This window comes from Osmerus mordax, chromosome 13, assembly GCF_038355195.1.
Source record: "Osmerus mordax isolate fOsmMor3 chromosome 13, fOsmMor3.pri, whole genome shotgun sequence".
NCBI lineage: Eukaryota > Metazoa > Chordata > Actinopteri > Osmeriformes > Osmeridae > Osmerus > Osmerus mordax.
Genome location: NC_090062.1, coordinates 8,999,815 through 9,026,370, shown reverse-complemented (window position 1 = coordinate 9,026,370; position 26,556 = coordinate 8,999,815). Strand labels below are relative to the sequence as shown.

General features: G+C 41.3%; 2 protein-coding genes across 6 annotated transcripts; both read right to left on the bottom strand.

Moving 5' to 3' along the window:
* Positions 1-287: 287 nt before the first annotated feature.
* Positions 288-3,173, bottom strand: LOC136955219 (small ribosomal subunit protein eS17-like). Of its 2 annotated transcripts, none has more exons than XM_067248874.1 (5): positions 3,081-3,173; positions 2,201-2,352; positions 1,134-1,239; positions 677-742; positions 288-403 (listed from the first exon to the last, which is right to left on the bottom strand). In XM_067248874.1, the coding sequence occupies exons 1-5, from the start codon at positions 3,171-3,173 to the stop codon at positions 326-328; spliced, it is 495 nt and encodes a 164-aa protein (XP_067104975.1). In that variant the 3' UTR covers positions 288-325. The 2 variants fall into 2 exon arrangements, with proteins under 2 accessions (XP_067104975.1, XP_067104976.1); XM_067248875.1 differs by lacking the exon at positions 3,081-3,173 and adding an exon at positions 2,990-3,013.
* A 273-nt stretch (positions 3,174-3,446) lies between these two features.
* Positions 3,447-26,049, bottom strand: LOC136955041 (casein kinase I). Of its 4 annotated transcripts, XM_067248622.1 has the most exons (14): positions 25,909-26,049; positions 21,105-21,517; positions 19,361-19,401; positions 18,068-18,137; positions 14,035-14,186; positions 13,514-13,748; positions 13,074-13,159; positions 12,902-12,986; positions 12,635-12,783; positions 12,432-12,539; positions 10,945-11,055; positions 10,134-10,240; positions 8,859-8,882; positions 3,447-7,781 (listed from the first exon to the last, which is right to left on the bottom strand). In XM_067248622.1, the coding sequence occupies exons 2-14, from the start codon at positions 21,283-21,285 to the stop codon at positions 7,727-7,729; spliced, it is 1,404 nt and encodes a 467-aa protein (XP_067104723.1). In that variant the 5' UTR covers positions 21,286-21,517; positions 25,909-26,049; the 3' UTR covers positions 3,447-7,726. The 4 variants fall into 4 exon arrangements, with proteins under 4 accessions (XP_067104723.1, XP_067104724.1, XP_067104725.1 ...); XM_067248623.1 differs by lacking the exon at positions 8,859-8,882; XM_067248624.1 differs by lacking the exon at positions 10,945-11,055.
* Between the last annotated feature and the right edge of the window lie 507 nt (positions 26,050-26,556).

Genomic DNA, 26,556 nt, shown 5'->3' with positions numbered 1-26,556 from the left:
CCTCCAAATGATAGTACAGGACACCTTATGTTGAAAAGCAGAATCTTTTTTGCTACCCTAATCTGTGGATAGGGCTTTTCTCCACAAGGAAATGGCTCTTGGGAAAAGGTTTAGCCAACCCTGAACATAATTACTGATTAAAAATAGACGTGTTAAAATAACCGCAGCTTCCCTGAGACTGTCATAAGACTAGAAAAGTTAGTACTGTTCTAGGTTACATTAACTATAGTTGTTTTAGGTAATCAGCATGGCACCTTTACTAGTTAGAGAGCACACAGACACCCACATAGTTTATTCATTTTATTGAGAGGGAAATGTTGTGTGTCTAGACTCCTCTGGGCGTTTTGAAGTTCATTCCGATGGTTGGCTGGGTGACTTGAAGGTTAGACAGTCCACCAAAGTCCTAGAAAAGGAAACAAGGAACATGTTTATCCTCCACCCACAACCAGAGAATGACATCCTGACGATCATCTGAGGAGATGACAGTCATACCCGTGTCACAAGGCTTGCTATCTTTAAAGCAGCCATGATTATTTGTCATTATTGCTGAATAAAAATTACACTTATCCTGGCATCCAGGAAAACATTTTCAACAAAGAATGTATTATGTTTGGAATTTATGGAAACTCTTACATGAGATTCTTTGTTAACCAAAAAGCTTTGCTTCAGAACTCACCAGCATCTTCAGCATTTCCTTGGTGTCTGGGTCCACTTCAATGAGCTCATGGTCGAGAGCAGAGACCTAGACAAGACCAAAAACAAGACACATTTGTATATAACTACATGTGAGTGCCACATTTCCTCAGGGACTTGGTTCATACCTACAATCAATTGAAAGGCACATTCAATACCAAACTACCCCATTTGTATTTCTTATAACCACCCTTTGAATAGACTGAGCTAAGAGTGGTCTTTAAGCCCAAAACACACCTACCTAAAAAACAGATGGGGTCCAACTGATGGCCGTGGAGACATATTTAATCATAATCATTATCATTTTGACCTAATCAGAGCACTGTTTCCAACTTGGCTAAAAACATAAGACCACATGGGCTCAATGGTCAACTTGTGGTCTTGAGCAGTCGGCAGGTTTTCGGGTTGGTGTATTTTAGGCCTTTAGAGAGCTCACTGACCTCAGGGACATAGTTATCCCTCCTCTCCCTCTCCTCCTCCTGCAGCTTGATGGAGATGCCTCGGACTGGGCCCCTCTGGATGCGCTTCATCAGATGAGTTACATACCTGAACAGTGAGACAAAAGACAATATAGAAATGAAACAGATTAGTTTTTTTGTTGTTGAAGGTTATATCAACGAAAGTCACAGAGATGACAGTTTGTGTACCACCTGTGTGTGATAATTGTCCAACTATCTAAATTCCATGGTAATGTGTCAACATTACACTTTGAAATTGGATGTGAATTGTTTAGAAGTCACTTAAGTGTACAGGGCTCTGCCTTTACAGTGGTCCACAGCTGTTGCTGTCAGGGCTCCAAATGAACAGCGTCCCGTCTAGTATAGTAAGTTGTATTGCACAATTGTTAGTCAGTCCCTGTTTTCAAAGTCTGTAACAGCTAGTGCTAATCCATCTAATGTAGCCTACAGTAGTAGCACTACTGTAATTTACAGTACTAAGGTATCCCAATTTGAACTAAAAATGCCTAGTTCTTCGTGAGCATTTTCTTGTTCGAACGGTAGTTTATATTTGAGTTTATTAAATTTTTGTTTTTAACACACAACCTTATGTTTTGTTGCAGGCACAAATAAACTATTTTACTGTACGATAAACAGGCAAGTTGGTGTTATAATTTTAGGATACTCATCTTTCATTCATTATTTTACGGGGATCATAATGTACAAGTTTCATCTATACACCAGTCTTCTACACTGAGAACACAGGGGGAACATATTTCCCTGGAGGCCAGAGGAAAGTGGTCCCCCCCTTTTTTTCCACTCCACTTCCCTCTCCTCTCCCCTCCCCTTTCACTGTGTGAAAAAAAAAGTTCACAGGGGGAGTAGAGGAGAACAGAAAAGCCTAAAACAGAGTAAAGTAAAGCAGAACACAATAGAGTACAGTAGAGTTTAGTAGACACTTCATCAAGTACTCATGAATGATGCAAAACTATTTTTGAAAAAAAATCTCAAATATTTTTTCCACCTTTTCGACCTCCAGACTTGTGACCATGTGATTACTTTGAACTCACCCAGCAATCTTGTTGCGCAGTGCTTTGCTGGGGATGATGGCAATTTCTTCACACACTCTCTTATTGACGTGGAAGTCATTGCCAAGTCTGGTGTAGTACTTTTCAATGATGACCCTAGCGGCCTTTTTCACCGTCTTGGTCCTGACTCGACCCTGAAAACAAATGACAGAGAAAGTCAGCACTACCTTAACAAGACTTGTCATTTATGTTGGACTTGATTTCACAAAGTATGAACTCATGACACAGCTAGTAAATAGTACCAGTAAGGTCATAGTCATGTATGATGGTTCTGTGATTTTACTTATAAATACGAAAAAAAGTAAAGCGGGTTATGTGCATCTACTAACAATGGTAAAACCATTCAATTTCATAGAAGATGTCAGTTATTTATCTATACAGATTGTAATGAGAGTAGCGCTCCTCTTCCAAGTCGGTCTTTCAATTTCTAAACCTAGTGCACTTGATAACTTTTTAAATTGCAAATTTCTAATGGAATGTGATTCTGGTTGATAGCCCTGACATGCTGATTAACTTCGATGGATAAACTGCAGCAGATATAAACCAGGTGCCAGGTAGAAGATACATGGGTCAACAAGTTTTGGCTGACGGTCAAAGTCCTTCTACTGTGTGGCTAGTTAGGTTTGATACACAGAATGGTGACAACTACGTGGTTTTCGGTGAACAAGCTACCCACCAAGGCTAACAGCGATAGTGTCTTAAACGTAAAATCAGTGTAACGCAAAATACGCTGAATCTATAGTCATAGAAATTAAGGGCATTTGCACCTACAATTGACATGGTTGAAGCTAAACGTGCGAATAACTGATATGGAATAGGATTGCGGTGGATTCCGAAGAGAACATTTTTTTTCAGTACCCACCATGTTGGCTCGGACTAGTGGAAGAGAACTGAGGATGTTGTGGGCGGAAGTTTGTTCTTTGCTAAACAGTAGTCGTTCATTAAAGACTGCCATCTACTGGGCATAATTGTGAAAACAAAGTACTTCAAAAGTTGTTAGTTTGTACCTCTGTAACAATACAGCTTTTTTCACCACTAACAATATAGCTTGCGCAGTGAGGCAATACAAATTGTAATTCAACACGAAAGGTATATTCTCTGCTTAAATGTTTCTGTGGATTGTGTTTCAAGAACTTCAGTATTAATAAAAGTATTTTTTGACTGCATGTAGCGTTCAACCACATTGTGAACTGTGTGTCAGGAATGTGAAAAAAATATACAGGCTCAATTGAAAGGTTAAGAGATGTTTTATTTTACATAAAAAAGGCTGCAAACCGGAGTTCCCTTTTACAATTGGAGGGATTAAAAAGTGAATTTGTACGGTTTACATGTGAGACGTTTCACATGGCTTCCCAGGGAAAATAGGCATTTCTGATAAAAAGTCAAAACCTTTATCTTTCTGCAACAAAAAAAAATAGTACAGAACAAAATAGTGGGTCCTTCACTCATGAAGCCCTTTACTAGGTTAACCCATTCAAACACATTTTGAAGTAACATTCATATTTCAACACAATACCCATAATACAACTGTAAAATTTCTCTCAACCATAGCTTTGAAACAATTGCTCGAGCAAAAAGGGAGGAATAAACTCTCGTTGTACTGTACAATTCTGTTTCTCCACAGTTTGAAAAAAAAGAAATGAGTACACTACTTAAGGAATCAAACAGAAAAAAAAAATCAAGAATGGTGAAAGTCTGTACAATTTACAATTTCAAGAGAATCATCACAATATTGCAGTCATTTGTCACCCTAAGCATATTCCCCAGATACAATTTACAGTGAATCCAATTCTACAGTACAGAAACGGGAAGAAAAGTGCCAGAATGAACCAAATTACATACTACTTTGCCATTCCATATTCCTCTCCTTTGCTTAGATTTACATGCCTGTTTGGACACGTAGGAAAAACAAATATGAATTACACAATATATTGAAGTGAATTAAAGGCAATGAGGATTGAGAGGCAAAGCATTGAACTATTGTCTAAGTAACGACACAGGAGGGAACTAAAATTGGAATGTGCTGTGGTGATGACTGATCAAATTACATTAAGCCTTTTTACAGAGCCTCCTGAGGACATACAGGCCCACTACACTCAACAGGAAACAATAACCGTCAGTTTTCCTGTAGTCCATGGTCCACTATATTTAGCCTTGCATTAGGTAGGCTGCTGTCATTTCCAGGTAAGCCATGCAGATACAAACTGAAGTATATTACTCAGTCTAGACAAGCTTGTCATATAAACTAGACTGTACATATCACATAGTAGATTCATCATGTCTTTCAGATGCTGATCAGAATTAAAATGGAGAGAATAGCCACAATATAATTAAAACAAAAACCCCAAATCAGCATACACCACATGGAAACATGGCAAAAGTCACACATTCTACTTCAAAACAAGATCAAACATGGTCAACTGAAAATGGAGGTTTGGTAAAAGTGGCATGAAGGGAAAAGATCGGTCCATCTTGTTCTCAGGTATTTCCACAATCTTGTTCTTTCTTGAACTGTCTAACTGGCACTTGCAACTCTTACAGGAGGAGGACATAATGAAAAAGCTGGTCAAGTCACATGAAGTTCTACTTCACACTTTTCCGGCACAGGGAAAGGCTGAAGCGAGTAGTAGTCATCGGTATGGCATTGGGGAACCCAAGGCCATTGTCTGGAAATTACTCTTACTATACTCAACAATACTTTATACTTTCAATACATTACTGTCGTGCAGCAGTGCCACTCCATGCAATGGAGGGTTGGACAATGGACAGCAGGTGGCACAATGTTCTGTCCAGACGCCTCACCTGAACCCAAGGACTCATGCCCAACTGCAAAACTAGTGAAGTCCTAGAGGCTGTATCTTTAGCAATGGTTTTGGTACAGAATTTACTGCTGCTCTACAGACAGAAGAGTTGGTTACTAAACATCTGAATCAAAGCTAAATAATAACATGTCCCACAGGCACATGCTTTAGTGGTACATAAATAAGCAGGTGTGGCACCTTAGATGTGACCCGCAAAGACCAACACAGTTTTTAATATGCATGTTGAGCGCAATAACTACAGGACACCATATGTCCCCATCGGCAGCAGTGTAGGCACCATTGACTGATAAGGTCATAAGATCATTCAAACAACCCACCTGGGAAAACTGTAGCTAAAGTGATGGCCCAAAGCTGACAGTGAGCTTGCAGGTTTATCTTGTTACTCACTCAGTCCTTCTCACCAGCTAGCGCAAACAACCAACAGAGTGATGAGCCTGACAGCAATGTTAGCCCATATGTCTAACATTCAATCAAGAGGCACTAAGGCATCTTAGAGGAATGAAGATCAGTCATTTAAAAAGCCTTCTCACAGAATTCCCTCAAAAGCCATCAATGGAAAACACCATATACTGCAGATATCAGAAAAAAGTCCCACAGAGTTTCTAATTCAAGTACTCACACAATAACTTAGGGAAGGAAAAGGTAAAAGAAAACAAAAGGAAAACGATACACAATATTATGCATGTACAAGCACAGGTCTGTCAAGCCCCTTGACGTTCTCTCAATAATTGCACTGTCTGACATGACAAGCGGCACTCCATTTCAAACACCTCACCAGGAGATGATGTCTGTCTAGTTTGTCTCTGTGTGTGTCAGAGTCGTATGGCACCGGACGGGTTTAAAAAAGAAAAAGAAAGAAAAAGGAAGAGCCTATTATTTGGATAAATGTATTCCATATCACAATGCTGTGTACAATAAAGTAAAAGTAAGTACAGTGCAAGAAAGGCAAGGACTCCTTGGGAAGGGAGGGGGCTCAAAGAACATAGTGCAGATATAGTGTCTAGCTATTAGTCCACTCAGCTCCCATAAAGCATGGCTATTTGGAATGGAAAAAATAAGTATGTTTATCACATTTCAAATTCACATTTGCTAAAAAACAAAACAAAAAAACATAATAAATTACAATCAAGAAGATGGACCTAGTTCTCCTAGGATTGTTCCCCATCAGTAGAGGTGGTCTCACAGCTAATACTTGTACTCTGATGGGGGTGGGTGACAGTGGGGTGCATCAAGAGACAGACAGGGGGGCAGGGGCTTCTTTAGATCATTCACTATTACCAACTCCAGATTGCATTTGGCATTATTCCACAAAACTACACGTCAGAGAATATAGAATTATCTTGACACGCAAGTAAGGATTTCATCAGCCCTATGATTGGGAGTTTGGTTAAGGCATTGGACAGCAGAAGAAAGCTGGGATCTAATGCTTATGTTCTACTGTTCGCCAGCTCATCGTCATATCTAGTCTCAGTCAGAATCCCATCGCATCCTCTTGTACCGAGAAACGCTCATTGGTTTCCATCATGTGGCCATTGCTTTCATTGATTTATATTGTTGGTCAAATATTTACAAGGAATTAATGACGAAATGCCAACCATCACTAGACAGAGAACTCCCTTTCCAAGCACCTGCCAGATTCTTGAAATGCTTTTGTTAAACTTTCTGCTCATACAATCATTATGAGTGTGTGCACACGCACGTGTTTGAATAAAGGTTGGAAGTAAGACATACATGGCAACTCTTTCCATTTTCAGCCAACAAGCAAGCGTCAGGTCTTTACAACTCCCAAAGCCAACCAGACCAAAGCCACATGGGAGTCTGTAGTGTTTTGAAGTGAGGGCAGTGTGGGGTGAGTGCTTTAAAACAAGCAGCTTGCAATAGAATCTATCAGGGAAAAAAAGGACATCTCTGGAGCGCACTACACAGTGTTCCTCCTCCCACCGCCACATCTCAACCCCTTTGGAGGAAGTCAGGCTGAAGTGCAGGGCCAAATCAGCAGAGCGATGCAGACGGGTTTTCCCTGCGTGCTTGAAGACATAATAAGAACCTAATACAGTCCTGTATTAGGTTCACATCATCGTGTTGGAGAAGTGAAGCCTTTCTGATCCTGGATCCCAACAGTTTAAAGGTATACATTCCGTCACACAAAAGAACGCTGTGAGACAGCCGCCCTCTACATGGGCCAGAGCAGGAGTGAGGAAAGCTGGGATGACGTGGTACAGTGCGATGTCTGAGAGGCACCCAAGTCTTCTCTCTTTGCTTCTACTTCCATGGAGAATCCTTTAAAACGGGGGGGGGGGGGGGGGGGGGGGGGGGGGACAGACACAGCTAATAAAGAAGTGCAAATGCTGCCCAAGTGCCTTTTAGAAATGCCCTTCGTTCTCTGTTGAATCCCAATGTAGAAGATCCCAACTCCCGTCAACTGAGTCTGCCAAATACTCCCAAGCACTGAGGAAGGAGTTAAAAAATAAAAAGTAAAATAAATTCTCACTTTTATTCAACGCACATCTCGATTCTCAGAGCAAAAGGTAACACCCCCCTCCCCCAAAGAATGATTTTCATGTAAGATCTTCTGGAGCATCATTCTCTTCTTTGTTTTTTGTTGTTGTCTGAATCCGGACTTAATTGATTACTGGAATCGCAATCGGCTGACCAAGAAACATGGATGACACAGGCATCATCATCATCATTTGTGCCTCGGTGTGTTCTTCTTCCGTTTTCGCTTGAAAAAGCAGCAGCACCTACAAATAAAGAGAAACAGGGAAGCTTAACACAAAGTGTAACTAAACTTATTACAAGGGTAGAGCTAGTTGACTTAAAGACAAAGAATAAAAAAGAACATGATGCAAAGAAAGGCTGATCATATTCTTCAGCTCTTTAAAATGTACAGGGACAATCAAAAGAACAGTCTGTGAGGAACTAAGACAATTTAGTTTAAAAGAAGAAAAAAATGCACTACTGTGGCAGTATGCCAGAGTTAATGCCTCTCAGACAATAGCTGGAAACAGGGTCAAATATACTTAGGCTAATCATAATTGCTGACAATAAAGAACATTTAATACTGGGTTAGCAAGACTAACCTTATGTCTACAAGCTTACAAAAGGCATTTAAAGTCAAGAATAAGTGTTTTACACATACAGGTTTATGGAGAGAACATGAGAAGTGGAGACAGAGCACGGGACACTTTGGGCTGAAGTGGTTGACTACTAAAACATTCAGACAGCAGTCAGAGACCAACACAAAGGACAGTGACTGATAGACAGAGCTGTGGAGCTCTAGCTAATAGCACAATTTGCCTACAGCAAGTGTACAGAAATTCCAAAATTTAAGTCAATTGCAAATTTGAAGCCATGCAATGTTAACATTTTGGGAGTAAAACTCAAGTAACGAAGCAAAAGGGTAACGGCATAAATGGACAGTCCAAAAGAAACCTGAACATGATTTTGGTACACAAGATGTTTTTTATAACCTTAGGGTACTGCAACATATGTATTTCCCAAACATCACGATCCAATCATAACCCCTCACCATGTATCCTTTCCCAAATTGTACAGTGCCTCGAGACTGTTAAAGGCATACATTTCATGCCATAGTCCAAAATCATATAATAACAACAAAAGAACTCTAGTTCAGGTATGAACGATTAGGAAACATCTGAAAGGTTATATAATCACTAGTATTGGTCCTACAAATCCAAATTTGACATCAATGCAGAGTGCACTAATGAAGGCTCTTTATACAACAATACTGGGTCCTGTTTAGGCTGGTCCACTTCCTGTCCCATGGGTATGATGTGGACTAGGAGAGAGGGACTCACCACAGGTTGAGCATTTTCACGCAGCTACAAAGAAGAGAAGAGAGCGTAAAGACAAAAGAGAAATTAGGCTAATACAAGGCAAGGCTCAGGACGATGGGACAGACTTCATGCCACGCACACACGCAGGTGAAGGTTAAGGGGTCACATCAAAAGCACAGGCTTTTAAGCAGTAATATGCAGTCGTTTCAATGTTTTGCGGAAACACATCATTCATAGATTATTGAATCTTCACCCACTGCAAATTTGAGGGTTTCATTAGCAGACGCTATCATTACTGCAACCAGTGGAGAGTTGAACAACAGTAAAGGGAGGGAAATAAAAAGGATCCTTCCGACATAAACCTCACAAATATCATGGCTTGCACTCTTCGTCAGCTCGGTTTAACAAATGACCAAGCGGATGTCCAGGCCTCAAGCGGATGTGTTAGAGGGGCGGAAAATTGTGTTTTTCTTCTCCACATTGCTATGGAAACCCAGTTTTGTGCACCTCTCTCTAGTCCCATGTTAATTGAATGCTGTCTGCTGCCTAGCTTGCTTTCAGTCTCGCTGAGCATTTGCATCAAACACCAGCTCATTGAGAGTGTCGTCAAAGAGCCGACAACAAGCATATTAATCATTATAACAAACAAGCAAGTAAAGGAAGACCAGGCCAACTCAATGAATTTCTGACCAGTGCAGAGAAAAGTGTGTGTATGTGTAGTTTAGATCTAAAGATGAATGTGGGAGACACAGTCAATGGAAACAGGTAGATACAAATAAATACTGTGTTTTATGTCTAATGGCGGGGTGGTTCATTTGAACCGGAATTCTACATAATTTGTTTATAATACAATTATAATTCAATAATTGACATCCAGATAGCATAAATATCCTATTACAGTTCATCATTGTAATCGGACATTTCAATATTGTGTGCATCTATAAATGGCACTGACTGCAAAAATACGATAATAGAGTAGCTCTACTAGTCCATCCTCACCTAGCCAACCCCAGCACAGTGAAAGTAACAGGTAACAGTTGGGTTCAGAGAGCACACAATCAGGAAGCAGAAAAGATTAGGCAAGAGTGCAGGAAGAGGGCTGGGGGCATGGGGCTGTCACAATTACAGACATACAGGTAGAGACAGAGAGAGAGAGAGATACAGAGACCAATAAATAAAGATGGGGAAAATGCAAGGAGGTGCTAAGGTACAGTAATAGATAAACTAATCAGAAGAAGGAAGAAGACTTCAGAGAGAGAAGAGGGAGAGCAATTTGGAACAAAAGGTCATATGTACTTGGCCTCGTCCACCACCTCCACCTCTGCCTGGGCTGTGATTGGTACACTTGAGTGGGCTGCCAGTGGATCATCTGCATTCAGCTCCCCATTGGTTGAGCTGACCACCTGTGGCACAGAAAAAATGCATTAATTCGGATAAGCGATTCCAGGGATGTCAACAATACCCAACAGGTATGGGAGAGTAAAAGAGAGTAGAACCTATTCAGATGATGATTACCAAGAACATACTATCGTATTACCTTTGTTTTGGTATCACAGAACACTGAATAAATTGTATTTCTATTTTTATATTGTATCCGTCTCCTTCCTTATGACAATGCACCTCCTAAAATGCGCAGGGTTGTTTTTATAAGCTTTATCAGGGAAAAACTGAACATTGCATCCCGTCATTTAGGAAAGTGGCCTTTCATTTGATAATTTGACTACTGCCCTTTTGTTTAAAAGCATGCACTGCCACTAAGCCAAGTCACCCTGCCCACTAGCCATGCAGCCAGCATTGTTATCACCTCATACTACCACAACAGTAGTATTCCCGAGGTGTAAGACGAGCTGTTAAAAAATGACAGGCTGCTCCCATCCTCCAAAAGCAAGCAAGGAGACCAAAGGCCAAAAGTTGTGTTACCAATGAGACATGAGCACACGACACACACACTCTTTACGTTGTCACTCTCCACAGTCCGTTCCCCTTGACGTGCAAGTGGTGGTGTCCCCGTGAATGAAGAAGACAGGGGGGGACAATAACAGAGAGAGAGAGCTGGGGGGGGGGGCACGACGGCGATAGACTGAGAGGTCGGAGCACAGAGGTGTACCTGCACTGAGCCACCGTGCCTGTCTGCCGCCAGGTGGGACGTCAGGTAGGAGGAATTTGTCTGCCGACTGGGCTGCACCTCCCATGCTCCCCGCCGGTCTGTGGCTGCCGTCTGCTCGGGTGGGGGGGGGGGGGGGCAGTGGTGCAGGGACGAGGGGGTGGGGGGGGTCAGTGGTGTAGGGACGAGGGTGGTGAGTGGGTGATTGGTGTGTGTGTGTGTGGGGGGGGTGGTGCGCAAGACCAAATGTTGCGCAAAGCGGCATGAGAAAAGGAAAAGGGAAACAGAACAACAAAAGTAAGAGTGAATAAGAGATAAAGCAAAGCCAGCGAACTGGATCAGTGATGGACTGAGGGTGGTGCCGGAGGCTAACTGGGAGATGTTTAACCAACAGGTTATTTGAGAAAATAGTCTAATGAAGACAATATTGGAATGCTTCTTGAGTTAGACCTTTTCTGCATTCAAAAAGGGTGTTGCATTTGGATGAGTGCAAAGCAGTTATCGCAAAATACATTGTCCATACTGTATTGTATGTCCCTTGTTGTATGAATGTAACATTGTTTTACACTGTTGAATTTATTAACAAAAGTAAGACTCCGCCACATCATAAAATTCATTGAGTAATAGATAAGAGCGTCTGCGATAAAAAAAAGACTAAATGTAATAGCTTTAGCTTTGTTAATAGTTTTAGCTTTCCCATTGTAGCTGGAATTTTGTTGTGTTCATACACACCCCTTCAAATTGGACCTGATTGGACTAGGCAACACAATATTCAACTGTTGCACAGGTTTGAGGACTGACTCAGTTCTGTTCAGTTTTTCTACTTGCTGCTGGAAGTACATTAAATCAAATGTAGCCAGACACCAAGACTGTTCACTTTGGACTTAAAAAAATAAAAATAAACCAAGGATTTAGAATGAAAGGAAAAAGAAGAAGGTGCAATGGTTGACTTAAGGTTAACCCTCCAAGAATGAGAACATGAAAGGTGCAAAGCTAAGAATTGGCAAATAAAGGATGCACATTCATTTCATCTCCGGGGGGATGGCATAGCTTGCAGAAAAAAAACCCATCTTTGCAATTTCAGATGTAGACATCTGGCTCTTTTCATACACATCATCTCACAATTATGCATGTAAAGCCAGCGTTGCAGTCATGCATGCATTGCTTTTCAAAGCAGTCGGGTAAACCCCAAATTTAATTGTCAATTTAACAGTTAGGCTGGTGATGATCCGGAAATTGAATAACTTCTTACTTCCGTACGCAGACGGCAAACCGTACACCCCACCTCCATGAGGACAACCCTTTGTGGTATTGAGTGAGGAAGGTTGTTAAGCATAGTGGACTAAGCAGTGGGGGTTCCTGTCAAACCTTCCGTTTCTCGGATACTAGGATTCCTGAGCTTTCACTAGTAACCTAACGTCCTCTCTCTCCTCTTGACAGGATCGGACTGGCATCAGCATCTCTCCAAGGGAAAGGGCACTAGAACATACCGGATTTCTCATGGGTTGGTGCTGGGAAGGCCGATCTCTGTGCGGCTGGCTCTCTCTCGTGATGGCGGAGGCTGCAGAGTCTATATGGACAGACCCTACAGGTGTGGGCTGCAGACAAGGACAACCAACAACACGTATGCTTGAGGGTTGTTCTCTCATGTCGTTTGCTCGTGATATAATCATCCTTATCTCAAGATACTTACGATTTGCCTGCCGACCCAGTCATAGGTGTAATCGAAGGTGTAGCCTTTCCTCTCAAAGAGCTCAGTGAACAGAGTCCTTAGGTACTCGTAATCAGGCTTCTCAAAGAAGTCCAACCGCCTGACGTAGCGCAAATAGGTGGCCATCTCCTCTGAAATAGCAGGTGCAACATGCAGGCAGAGGTCACTTTCATTTATGTGTATGATGGATGCAATACAAATGAATTAAACAATTGTGACAACTTTTACAGACACTTCAATAATATTTACCTGGGAAGCTCTCACAGAGAACTTCTACAGGTGTGTTTCTTTTCGTGTCTCCGATCTTCTGATAGCGTTCTTTCAGCGTGTCAGCCTGCCAGGTAAACACAATACAATTACAGAAGGGATTTCTAAATGACAACTAAATGGCAGTCCCAGTGGGCCAGTTAGTGCAGCATACCTTGAGACCTTGCCACGGTAAACTCCCTCGAAGGAAATACATGAACATGTGACCTAATGCTTCAAGGTCATCTCGACGGCTTTGCTCTTAAAAAAGAAAGAAAAAGATAGTTATTAGAAATGCTGACAGTCATTCATAAGAACACAAATTCATGTCTCACATTAAATGATCACACTTTTCTTAATAACATAACTTGGCAAAGTTATTATTTGTACTTATGGTATAATTGATAAGGTCTTGTTCAGTGTTAAGTTGGAAGAACTGTGGCAGTTGAACTGAGCTGCAGCTATTACATTAGCATACACTTTTAATGCGATTAACTAAGACTAACTTGCATGATTAAGTTGACCAAACACTGGCAAAAGAAAGGTCAGTGTAAATTAGGGCCGGTGGTGAAATGTACATAAAACAATGAAATATTTGGTTTTATCCATCCTTACCTTTACCCAAATGTGTGTTAATGGACATGTATCGGGCTGTGCCGGTCAAGCTCTTGTGCTCCCGATATGGAATGTGTTTTTTGGTTTCTGGGTCAATGTATTCTTTGGCCAGGCCAAAGTCAATAATGTGGATTATGTGATCCTTTTTGTTTCCTTGCCGCCCGATGAGAAAGTTTTCAGGCTTTACATCTCTGTAGATGAGATTCTTTGAGTGCACATACTCCATCCGAGAGATCTAAAGAGCAACAGCACCAGTCAGTACCACAAACAACTCCCAAACATGCCAACAACAAGCCTGGCCGTCAGCCAAACAGTCTACATTGTGTCATTGTAACTATAAGTTGTAACAAGTGTCAGATGTATTTGGTAAGTCAACAAAAATGGCAAAATTTCGTTGATCAATCTTGAGACCTCAGAGTTCAACCACATAATGCGGTCGGCTTTTACAGTAATGCAAAACAAGAGATATATTGTACGCATTCTTCATTTCATTGGCACATGCAGCTGTAGGGAAAACTTACCAGCTGAATAGCTATCATCAGGACAGTCTTTAGTGAGAAGGTCCTGTCACAGAGGTCAAACAAGTCTTCCAGACTGGGGCCTAGCAGCTCCAACACCATGGCGTTATACTTTCCACAGGGCCCAAAGTAAAACACCTGGGGCAGGCCTTCCGCTGAAATGGATCAGGAGAGGGCAGTTAGAATCATAAAAAAATCTAAATAAAACAACCTTCTGATTAATAGCCCGACTCCCTAACCGCTCAGCCATCTGACCCCCCCTAAACGTTGTATTATTTTGATTTGAAAACCCTACAACACAGGGTTGCAAAATGTTAACAACATTTTTTCCAATAACATTTCCAGAAAAAAAATACATACAATTGTATTTATTTTTTGTAACGTTTTAAAGTGAATACTCTTTGCATTCACATAGGTATCATGCTAAAATAGCTGGAATAGGTGTTTTCTGTGCCATTTCTGAAGCTAATTAACTCGCTCAGCATGTTACTCATCATGGCACAGAATTTGGTCTCTTGTCACCTCTGGGACTTGTAGGCGCCAACAAAACGTGTGACATGCAGAGTGGGCCCTGTTGGTGCTATGCTGGCAACAAGTACATGACATGGCTGGATTAGTGGGTTTAAAAGAAGAGTTAGCTTAAAAAACTGATAGAACAGCTGATGGAAAACCTGACCAGCAGCGACCTGCTGGTCCTCAGGTTAGGCCAACATGGACCAACGCAAAAAGACAGTGTGAACCAAAGGGGTTCCGGTGAACCTGATTACATGTTACATTACGATGTTTAGCCTAGACATCACTTCTGATGTTCAATGGTGCATCTCCTCCCACTTCCACCCTGACGATGCCATTGATTAGAAGAGCCTGAGGGGATTGCCTAGATCCGTGACAAAACCTGCCATTCCTACTCTGGTTGGTTTGCACTGGATACAGACTTAATGCTGGCTGTATGACTAAGCAACTTAGAGCATACACTAATTAAACTTGACCTTCATTGGGGAGGAACAACAGCTATTGGATAGTACCTGAATGTACCATTGCTACTGTTCTAGATACTCATCTATAATAATGCTGCACTCCAGCCATCTGCCCAGAACATGGAGTTTAGTGTAGTGTTATTGTTGTATGCCTTACAAAAGTCCTTTTTAGACAGAAATGAATAGTACAATAAATACTGCTTATTCATAGAGACAAGCCCAGGCATGCCTACAAGGATTTACAGATGTCCTGGGGAGTAACTACATTTACTGAGCTCAGAGGATGAGTTTACCTTTCTACATAAACACAGGTGCAGCAAAATCCCTTTGAGGACATGCCATACTATGCCAACCAGTCCCATTAACAATCATAGTCAAAAGCAGGTCTCTTCACAAAAATATGAGGATATAGAGTATAGGGGTAAGACGTACAGTTATTATTCTGTGACATGAAAAGCAAATCAACAAATAGGATTACGAGGACTGAAATCCAAGGGCTTGATGTATTTCTCTTTTCTCTATAAACAAATGGGACACCATCTGATGTAGGATGGTTCACCTCACTGTGCACACCAAACAGCTAGGGCAATAACTTACATTCTTTTTTCACACTAGAACCTTACAGCAGATCTCCTGAGGGTAAAATACCTAAAGGGATAAAAATTACTTGCTTCAAAATTTAAGAGATTAAAAAAGACAAACACTACAAAGGGATGCAGCAAACTCAGCAGCTTTCTTGGAGGATGACAGAAGTGTTCCACTCCACTTCTATTCATCTAAATTACACCAGTCAGTAAGCCTACTTCATTAATCTTCAAGGCGATCATTCCAGTGCCAACATCTACTTACATGGAGCACATTCATTATCCAAAGGGACTCTTGGAGTAAAGGGCCACAAGTGTGTGCTTGTCGAGGCTGTTTTTAAGAACACCCATTTTGACTGGCTTTCTCACAAATCCTAAATCATATAATTAACCATTATAACTAAGGGTACTTAGTTACAAACATTGTCTTGTCCTGAAGTGCAGCACCTCAGAGTACGCTGTTTGCATGTTGCAAGATGTTTTACACAGTGAAGTCAGTAAACAATCAGGCCTATGCCTTTAACTGAGGAACCGGAGAGGACTCTCCAAATCTCAACTACTTAACCTTCCATTGAATCACAAACAGGTAAAGGGTCACCTGTTTGTACCATTAAGCACCTCCCGGCCTGAGAACACTTGAGAGCCGTGTTGTGACTCATCAGAGCTGGTGTTCCATTTCAAGGCTGAGTCTGCTGCCAGCTCAAAAGATTGCACATGATATGATAAAGCTTCTCTAAATCTTTGTTATCTTTATTTTATAAACACACCAGCATGCTCATGCTACCATATGAACACTGACTCAAGACTTCTTAAAGGTTCCTTCTTTAAAGAAAACTGTTCAATCATGTACTTATTTATTCCTGAAATAACCACACAGCAAAACAAAGCACTTCACTTATCAATTGAGCTTTAGTCACCAATAGCCTGTTTAAACTGTAAACTGACAAATTTGCGCCATGATGCACTCAACTTTGCACAAACACTGTCTTCCGACTGACAAAAACTACAGACACAGTGCACAGCTGAGCAGGAATGGGGTCACTATACGCCCATCTGGAGCGGAGAAGCAGGTTAGTGCTTAGAGAGGCAGTCCCACTCTCTAAATAATTAATGCGTTTCCGCACAGTTAGCCTTTTCCAACCTTGTCTTTGCAAACCAGTAGACCCTGTTTGCTCTTTGTCTGACTACAGTGGCGATAGGAACCTAAAAAAAGCGGCTAAACTACAGTTAATGTATTGTTGTCCAGAAAAGCAAACAGTATTTGAAACAATATTCACAGCCACACTTTCAAGTGCAATAAAGTGTGCCCAGCTACTATTACAGGGAGGGATTTTTATGACCTAATGAGAATGTCTTTTTTAGTTGCCATGGATGTTGGCTTGTATGCTGGCCTTCATAGCCAGCTAGTAGGAGTCTGAAGATAGATTTTAAGAGTGGGTGACCTTGGCTTAGGTTAACAGCTTCTTCAACAAATACAGTGTGTTCACAAGTTTTTTGTATATATATATTTTTAGGGGCAGCTATTAAAAGATCTGATTATTTTTTTATGTGTTGTATATCATGCGTTTCAACCCATTTCCTTTAATTGTACTCTGGAAGAATAATGCAGTGTGCCTCATAAAGCTCTATGTCTGACAGTGGCTGTTGGAACATGCAAGTAGGCTGTAAATAATACCGGATGACAAATAGGGCTACTCTCCTTGTCTTTTTGAGAGGAGCCCTATTTGTCATCCGGTATTATTAAAATATATTTACCTAACCGTTAGGTAAATATATTAAATGATGAAACTTGAGGTTGCTAAAGGTTCTGTGCATCAAACAAATGTGATCTATAAATATTTAGGGGAACTATCTTTCAGGTTGTCCTTTGAAGCGAAGTTTCTAGTATATACCTAGCATAGTCAGGGCAATATACCACCATGCTAGTTGCAAAATACACTGCATTTCCTTTTTGGAAAACACAATTCTCAGAGTTGTGACACATTTGGGACAACAAAGTAGATGAAGCAACCATTCCCACATGACTGACGGTCATGACAACTAAAACAATAAAAACAGCACATACTATATCCATCGGGAATTATTTGAGGCCCCAAAATATGATCAAACGAAGTTGGACTCTACAACTTATTTCTTAGTTAATGGGGGGCTTCAAGTTAGCTGTGAGCAAATTCTTGGAAACGGCTGAGAAGCTAGAGCAGAAATTCAGATATTGTACTTAGGAAATGTAGCTAGGCATGCAAAATGAAGATCCCATTACCAGGAAATTACAGTTCTATAATCCTAAATGTATGGTATTATGTTAAAATACCCATGCATTAATACAATTCCCCCAGGTAAAGGTCAGTGACTGTTTTGTGTGATTATCACTTGTTGTGGAAATGAAGTTATCTTTTCAGCTGATCTACCAAAACTGCTGAGTCATTGGAATGCCTCACCAGAGGAACATCAAGCTGATTTGGCACACGACCTTACCTGTACTTCCCAAAGTTTTGTAGAACCGATACTCCAAATGCAACTGTGGAGCCCTTGATTTAACTGGTTCCTGTATAACAGGGAGAACAAAAGAGCTTCAAATAAAAAAAGCCACTCCACTTTCCAATGCAAGGTTGAGAATCAAACTGACTTATTTTGGACTTGACCAACACTGTGCTATATGAGGTTTTTCCATGTTTTATATGTATTCTTCAATGCTTGTTCTGAGTGTTTCATATTTTGATGGTTTGGTACTTTATAGCTGTCTGGAGAGCTATTATAATGGCATGACTCATTTCCAGCACCACTGCTTTGAGAGGCACACCTAAGCTGGCATTTCCACTCTCCTATTTATCTCCAGGTTCCGAACACCCTTGCCTAGCAACCACTGTGTGAGTATACAGGATAGAGATTCAGGTTTGTTACTGTATAGAAATGTTAGTCAAGCTCTTAATGGCACTTACCAGTTGCTGCATGTCTCATGTTGATATGAGACATGGTTAGAACCAGTTATAAATGTACATAATGAAGCTTCTAATCTTTACCTGCCCTACTTGTCTTACAAAATGGTCTACAATATTTAAACATTTGCACTTTACAAGGCTAATGTATATAATCCTACCTCTTTTTACAAAAAAATCGGGCAAGAGATGCTCATTTATATGAAGTCGTGGCACATAAAAAAGGATAGTTTAAACAGAACACATCCACCACAAGGTGCTTTTTTGAAGACTGTAAACAAGATATTTACTAGTAAAACACCCCCCAAAAAAGCAGATAGGCTAAGCTGTAAAAAAGTGAATTTGCAGTTAGCTACCCTTCCATCTACACTGAAGAACAATTCTTACAGTAGTTCATGTAAAAAAAAAAAAGCTCCTTTCCTCTGAGTCGAATTATCTGACATAAAGCCATTTCAGGCTGAAATATCATGCCTTGGCATCAACTGTCGCCAACAACTGGGTCCTTCCAGGGGTATGAAGAGGGCTTGCGATGTTGACAGGCAACAATTACTAAATAGTTATCTGTTTCAGGTAGCCTGATTCAAAGCAGTGTGCCATCGGAAGTGTGAAAGAGGGCGAGTTGCATGCCTTGCCAAGCCTTTGCTTAATTATTAATAAATGACGAAGGACGACACATGCAGTGTATCAAATACGTTAGGCATAGGCAACTGCTTCGTTGAATTTGATAAAGTTTATATGCAACATGACCAGGACAAACTAAAATGTTGTATATTTCTATTACATTTGAGAGATGCGAGGTCTTGCCATGTATCGCATTAACAACAACACTTACCAGTTTGATAGCGACATACTCATTGGTGTAGAGGTTTTTACCTGGGAAAAGAAGAAAAAATGCACATATTATGAACATAAATTACCCAGCCTCTGCTATTTAAATAACAATGGTGGTGACATCAAACTATTAGATCCACCAGCATCCCCCAAAACTGTGTAATGGCAGCACAAAAAAACGATGGAAAAAGAGAGTGAGCCGTGCATTAGAAAGGGATTTATTCGCCATGAAAGTTTGCACAGACAAGGAATTTGCTTTGGCAGGAAGGTGCATACAATAAACATATACCTAAAATTTAAATATGTGGACTAACTATACTAAGGGTACATAAACTAGCAGTACTAAGTGGGATAAATATAAGTTGCCGTAAATTACAATATAAAAATACAAAAATACAAATATTACAAAAAATACAAATGTACAAGATACCATGTTGTGGTGCAGTGCAAAAGCAGAGTGTTTTAAGCAATAAGTCATTTGAGTCAGTGTGGTCCCTTGGCCTTGTTGAAGAGGCCAACAGCGGAAGGGAAGAAACTGTTTTTGTGGCGTGAGGTATTGGTCCTGACAGACCGCAGCCTTCTGCCGGAGGGGAGTGACTGAAACAGGGAGTGTCCAGGGTGGGAGGAGTCGGCCACAATCTTCCTCGCTCGCCTCAGGGTCCTCGAGGTGTGCAGGTCCTCGAGGGTAGGCAGATTGCAGCCAATCACCTTCTCAGCAGTACGGATGATACGCTGCAGTCTGCTCTTGTCCTTGGCAGTGGCAGCAGCGTACCAGACGGTGATGGAGGAGGTGAGGATGGACTCAATGATGGCTGAGTAGAAGTGCACCATCATTGTCTTTGGCAGGTTGAACTTCTTCAGCTGCCGAAGGAAGTACATCCTCTGTTGTGCTTTCTTGATGAGGGAGCTGATGTTCAGTTCCCACTTGAGGTCCTGGGAGAGGATAGTGCCCAGGAAGCGGAAGGACTCCACAGTGTTGACTGGGGAGTCACACAGGGTGATGGGGGTGTGTGGGGCTGTGTTCCTCCTGAAGTCCACAACCATCTCCACTGTCTTAAGAGCATTGAGCTCTAGATTACTCGGGGGCACTTACATTTAGTCATTTAGCAGACGCTCTTATCCAGAGCGACTTACAGTAAGTACAGGCAAGTAGGGTGAAGTGCCTTGCCCAAGGACACAATGTCAGTTGGTATGACCGGGAATCGAACTGGCAACCTTCAGATTACTAGCCCGATTCCCTCACCGCTCAGCCACCTGACTCCCTACTCAGTGCAACCTCAGTGCAACCTCAAGTGGATGAGTGTGGAGAGAGAAAGATACGTGAAGAGCATGCGTGTGTGAATATTTACAGGTTGAGAGAATGGAGAGTGATTTACATCATGCCCACAATGGGCTTAATCCTACAAAACAGGCTTGCCTATGGCTATAGTATTCCACTCAACAGAAGCCATTGATTATAGGTGCAGTATAGATTAGCATCCTCCAGAAACATGGGATTGCTGGTCAGGGCATTGCTGGTCAGAGTAAACCAGAGGCCAAATAAAAGTGTGAATATTGACTTTTGACCCACATGGGTTATCCAATTCGGTGGAGCATGTAAATGTGGCTCATGTGTGCCCTTCTGTGAAAGAAACTAATCTAAACAAAAGTTCAAAATGTTTCAAGAGCTCTTATCTTGTCCAGTGACTTAACGCATCTTAAGAGGTACCAACAAAATAAAGATGGACTTCAGAGCACATTCTTACCAAGCTTCAGCTCGCCAAAGTTTCCACAGCCAATCTTCTTGCCCACACGGAAGTTAGGCCCCACCATGAGAACCCCAGAGGAAGTAGAGGAGCTGGAGGGCCGTGACGAGTGGCCGCTGCGCTGCGCCACCTTGCTGCTCCTGGCCGGCCGCTCCCCCTCCTTCTCTCTTGGATGGTCCATGGCACGGGCACCACAGAGCGCTGGCAGCTGGGGAGGGTCCAGAGAAAGCTGTGAGCTGTGCTCACCACAGCCCCAGTTACTGGCAGCGCAGGCCTGGCACGACCACGCTCATGGGACGATGGCAGGCCACACTACACGTTGTCTGCCACCACCTCTCCTCTCTGGCACCTCTACCACGCGAGGTGCAGGCAAGTCTCTGGCCTAGACATTTGGCTGGCACAGTGGAGAAGATCTGGAGAAAGAATGCACAGAAGGGATTCAGACCAATTTGTGTTTTTGTTGGCACTGAGGCTACAACCTAAATTATTATATCTGCATTATATGCTAAACCAGGCAATTGACAAACCATCTTTTGCAATTTGAGTGGCCAGGCGAGTTATAATCTCCCTATGAATGTTTTCAGTCTTTCATGTAGGTTATTTGCATTAGAGCAGATCATAAAGGCAACTACCACAGAAGCAGAGATCATTTTGAACACCCTAAATTTTGTCAGACAGGGTCACCTTTTGGCTACTCATTCTACCAAAAGTGTCTGATAAACTTCGCCAATACATCCTGGTCAGGTCTTAGAAAATAGTAACCATGGTTAGACGGGCAACATGGAAATGTAGCAAATTTTTTACACAACTTGAGTGTTGATTTTAAAGTCACAATCTATAGGCTACTTACAACGCTGAGTAAATAAACAGGGTCATCTTAACAGTAAAAGATAAAAAAGGAACCTAGGTTTGGTAAACTGTGCGAGGCTACTGCTAGAGTCATGTTTGTGTGTGGGCCTGTTTTCCCCAGTGACCCGTGTTTAGTTACTGAATCCTATCCTCTGCACAAATCTCAGCATCAAAGACGGCCAGTTCACTCTCAAGGGCAACTCTGCAGTGTTCTCATTACATAAACCCAGGGACAGTGTATGACTACAAAACAGGCAGGGAGAGCTGGCTGCAAAGACAAGTGGATGTGGGACAACTCCCCCAGCCGTAACAATGATTGTCAACTGGATAAGACCAACATGCTTAATATTGGGCAAGGTTGTTGTTATTATTACTGGTGTACTCATCCTAATCAAGCATGCATTTTATTTTTCCGTTCAATCAAATGTGCCTGATCCTGATGAGATCAATGACACCATTGCTGCTTTCAATTCTGCTGTCTCTCACATTTAAATGATTGCCTGCCTAAAAGTGTTTTGCCTTACCAATGTAGTAGAACACCAAATTAAAATGTCACTGCACAAGCTAGCCAGCCATTTGTTTTCTAGGAAATATTTGACTCAACTAAAGTGACTCTATACGACATCTGCCCCATTTACTAGGGAAGGTCACAATCTGTATTGCCGTCCCTGATCTAGGGTTTCCCCTACCATTATATTAGGGGGGCGCCCCGCCCCCCCAACGCCCCCCACCCCTGGAAGGTCAAGTTAATATTGTAAATATATTACAGATAGCGCCAGATCACAAAATAAGTAATTTAAGGTTACCTTTCCTATAAAACAGGTCTATAGCTTGCTCTTTTATTAAACAAACTAAATGGCCTTTTTGTTATTTATCTTATTTACAAGACGGCATGTCATTTATGTCTCTACATGGTCGGTCCCACGCCCCCCCACCCGCCACCGCCCTTCCCCCCCCCCCAAATCTGTAAACCTAGGGGAAACACTGTGATCACACTTCTCAACACTTGTCTTGTCCGTGTACAGGCGTACCTCACGCTACACGATCAGTACTGATTGTGTACTGGGAGTATCCAACATGCTTGAACACACCAGAGTGAAATGGAGTAGGCCTACTCCAGTTTTAGAACAAGTCAAATTGAAAACAAAACTCAAGGTAGAGACTTGAGATATATGGATAAAGATAGGGTATCTATATAAAGTACAAAATCCCACTGACACCAATTCTGAATCTAGGACAATGAACATGAAATTGAATTCATATTGTATGATTTCTTTGGCTAGCCAACAATATTCTACTTTTGGCTACGAAACACTCGATGGTTGAACTAACACAATGTCTTGTTTTTGCCTATATTTCTGTGCAGTCCAGAATTCATTCTGCTGCAGCACAGCAGCAGCCATATCAAAGAAGAGACAGTTCTAATGTCAGAACTACATGCCCAAGCTATAACACTGTTTTAGAAGTGAGTTGACATGTTTTAAATCACTCCAATTTCCTCTTGTCCGCACACTTTTCTTGTTCCACCAAGTCAATCTCATCTGTTAACACTTCCCAGGCTTCTTCAGGTACTTTTTAGCATAAAACTGTCCTTAAATGTTTCAGTCTTCTAGTGGTTGGTTGGCATTTTGTAATTTACCCACTGAGGTTCTATGTATGCAGCCTTTCCTTAACAGGTTAGACTTTTTTAGTTTTTCTACATTTTATTGAAAAGAATATGCCTCCATTCTGGAGTGTTAATGATTTAAACTGTAGATTAAAAAAAAAAAAAAATCATATTCAAGCCTTACAACTATGTACACATATATATATTCTAAATGGTTTATCATGACGGCAAGGACCTCATTGTATCCTGTCTGACCCAAAACAGCTGAAAAGAATGTAAGGGCTGAATGTAGACCTCACAGATCAGCCCCAAACTGGTGAAAACGCACTACAGTTAGTGTTCATGATAATTCAACAATACAATGTGAAGAGGGCTAGACTGATGGTCTTCCATGATTATAGACACACAGTGGTTCTAAGTAGAGCGATTAACCTTCAACTGAAATATCAGCCTGGAAGGGGGCCATGCCATACAGCAGGATTCCCACTGTGGCAGTGACAGCTAGCAGCTGTTTCTCTTCACAGCCTGATTTTGCTTCAGCGACATGCAAGGAAATGTCTTTGGCCCTTTGCTTTCACTTAAAATCCCTGACAAATAGTGATATTTAGCCTGCCAACTTCTGTTGTGCATTGAGGAGAACGTTCAGGTTAGCCCTAGGCAATCCCAAACACGGCAAAGGGAGATTTCATTAAATATGAATGTCTGCCATGAGCATGTCGTTTTCTATCAACATCTCTTCCCAATGAACTTCCAGAAAAGTGTGGCCAGACTCCACAAGTAATCGGGCATGAACAAACTGAGGTCTGTAAATGTACGCAGTAGATGTCCTACCATACAAAGGTTATTCTATTTGTCAATATTTTGTAAAATGTCTCTTCTTACAACTTAAAACACGACTGTAATTTTGAAATGAAAATATATTTCTAATCTGAATGCCAGGAGGCTACTTTTGCAGGTCTGAAAGTAAACTGATCTCAGGATCACCCACCCCAAGCAATCTCCATGTTAAAAACAACAAACGTTTGTCACCAGTGCTGACTGTTAGAACACGGTGGGTGTGGCCGGTGTCCTGCCCAGGTGAAGGACAACGTGTAGCTGAAGCTTGGGGGAAGGGACTAACCCTTAGTATAATGTAGTTTATTTTCTGTTAACAATGCAGTCCCTCCACAAACATTCGTTTGAATCTTTCAAAATGCTATTTGGGGGTCAAGGTCAATCTGTGACTACTTCCGTTGTTCCATTGAACTACACTCTGTTGAGAAAAGAAAATACCAAATAGGGTACAAACTCCTTTGATCAAAAATGGTTTGACTTAGGCAGCCTACCCAAACGGTACACCAATGGTCAAGTAAACAGGACTATACCACCCACACCAAGACCTAAGGCTAAACACAACTTCAAGAGCCTACCTCAATCTACGTCCCCCTCTACCCGATCGTAACAAATGATTCTCCATGTAATAGTGGTCAGCAATGTTTAAAATAAGCTATGTTAGCTATGTACCCTCGTGCGTCATATACGTTTTCATAACTACTCTGAGATTAGTTTATGATCAGTCTAGTCTTGTAATCTGGTACAGACAATACGCTTTGAAAATATGTACATTAATGCTGGGGAGGGTATTGTACTTGCAACGGTTTATCTGCACACTACTACAGTGAATCAACGTAATAAAACAAGCAGATAAATTAGCTTACTAGCTAGCTATTGTAAAACGTGTGTAAGGAGACAAAAGCCTTTTCATATGCTAGTCTAACTAGCCAGATTGCTAGTAGTATAGTTCATAGTTGTGGTCCCCTATACATTACTTGTGTGCTAACGCAAGTGCTAGCTATGTTAGCCAACCAGAGCACCTCTGTATAAGTAAGTATACCGTCAATTAACCAGATGACACTAATGTATACACATCTGCCAACAACAAGCTAACCAACTTTACTAGTATATAGATAATAACGTTGACAAAAATATATCAGACAGGGCACGTAAAAATATACAAACTCGATGCAATCACATCTCAAACGCTCGAAAGGACAGCCAGCTACTGAAGCCTAGCTACAGTAGTACTCAATCACCCTCTCTTGCATTAATGTTTCTTATATACTAGTGTTAATGTTTAGATACTGCTCAAAAATGACTCTGAATTAATATCTTGCTGGGCGGCAGGTTACAACAAGCGAATAAACTCTCACTAAACAATCTACCTAACGTTACAGTACTTTAACTACCAGGCAGGCTAGTCTAGCTAAGTACTGTACATACACGGATGGAACGAGGAAATTACAAATTAGGTAGCTACGCCGGAACAAAGCTAGCCTAACAAGGACGGCAAAAAAAATAAACATTACTTACTTTCGATGAAAATAAAAGTTGGATGGCCTCCAGCGTCCACAGCCTTAAAATGTTTCTTGAGTGCCAGTAGGGACTCGTAATGTATCCCCAGATATTATTGGGGCGATGTTATGCCAAGGGACACTATAGCAACCCTTTCATTCTTTTTCTTTCATGGACGCTCGTGAAAGGCTGTGTATTCCGGAAGTAAAAACATCGACACGCCCGCTTTAGACAAAAACTTCCGAATAGCATGGGAAGCATTAAACAACCTAACAATTTAATTACGGATGTCTTCGCAATAAATGTGTTCTAGTTATTCATACTTGTTTTAAATTAAGTTCCTTCACAAAATGCGTCATATATCTCCCCAAATCAAAGTAGCACAGCCCTGCTACTTATCTCAATCACTAGTAGGTTGTGCGAGAAAATGGACCCCGAAAACAGTCCCTATTCTATGACAAATGTATATTATCTCAATAGCCACTGGTTGCCACAAATTTGTCAGCTTAAAATACTTCTTACCCATCAGTAAGCTCAGCGCAAAGGGACATGGCAACGACAAAACTGGCGGTTTTTGTAAAGGGTGCATCAATCATATTTATTATTTCCATCTAAAAGCACTTACAGGAATTTTCTAATATGCAAGTAATTACAAAAATAAAGCAT

What these genes read in the sequence shown, in the direction of transcription:
- LOC136955219 (XM_067248874.1), bottom strand. Translation starts at nt 3,173, where the DNA reads ATGGCAGTCTTTAATGAACGACTACTGTTTAGCAAAGAACAAACTTCC. An exon ending in CACTAGTCCGAGCCAACATG is followed by an intron (nt 2,353 to 3,080) that starts GTGGGTACTGAA and finishes ATTTGTTTTCAG; the next exon opens with GGTCGAGTCAGGACCAAGAC. An exon ending in CTGCGCAACAAGATTGCTGG is followed by an intron (nt 1,240 to 2,200) that starts GTGAGTTCAAAG and finishes CTCACTGTTCAG; the next exon opens with GTATGTAACTCATCTGATGA.
- LOC136955041 (XM_067248622.1), bottom strand. Translation starts at nt 21,285, where the DNA reads ATGGACCATCCAAGAGAGAAGGAGGGGGAGCGGCCGGCCAGGAGCAGC. An exon ending in TAACACACATTTGGGTAAAG is followed by an intron (nt 13,160 to 13,513) that starts GTAAGGATGGAT and finishes TTCTTTTTTAAG; the next exon opens with AGCAAAGCCGTCGAGATGAC. An exon ending in TCTCTGTGAGAGCTTCCCAG is followed by an intron (nt 12,784 to 12,901) that starts GTAAATATTATT and finishes CTGCTATTTCAG; the next exon opens with AGGAGATGGCCACCTATTTG.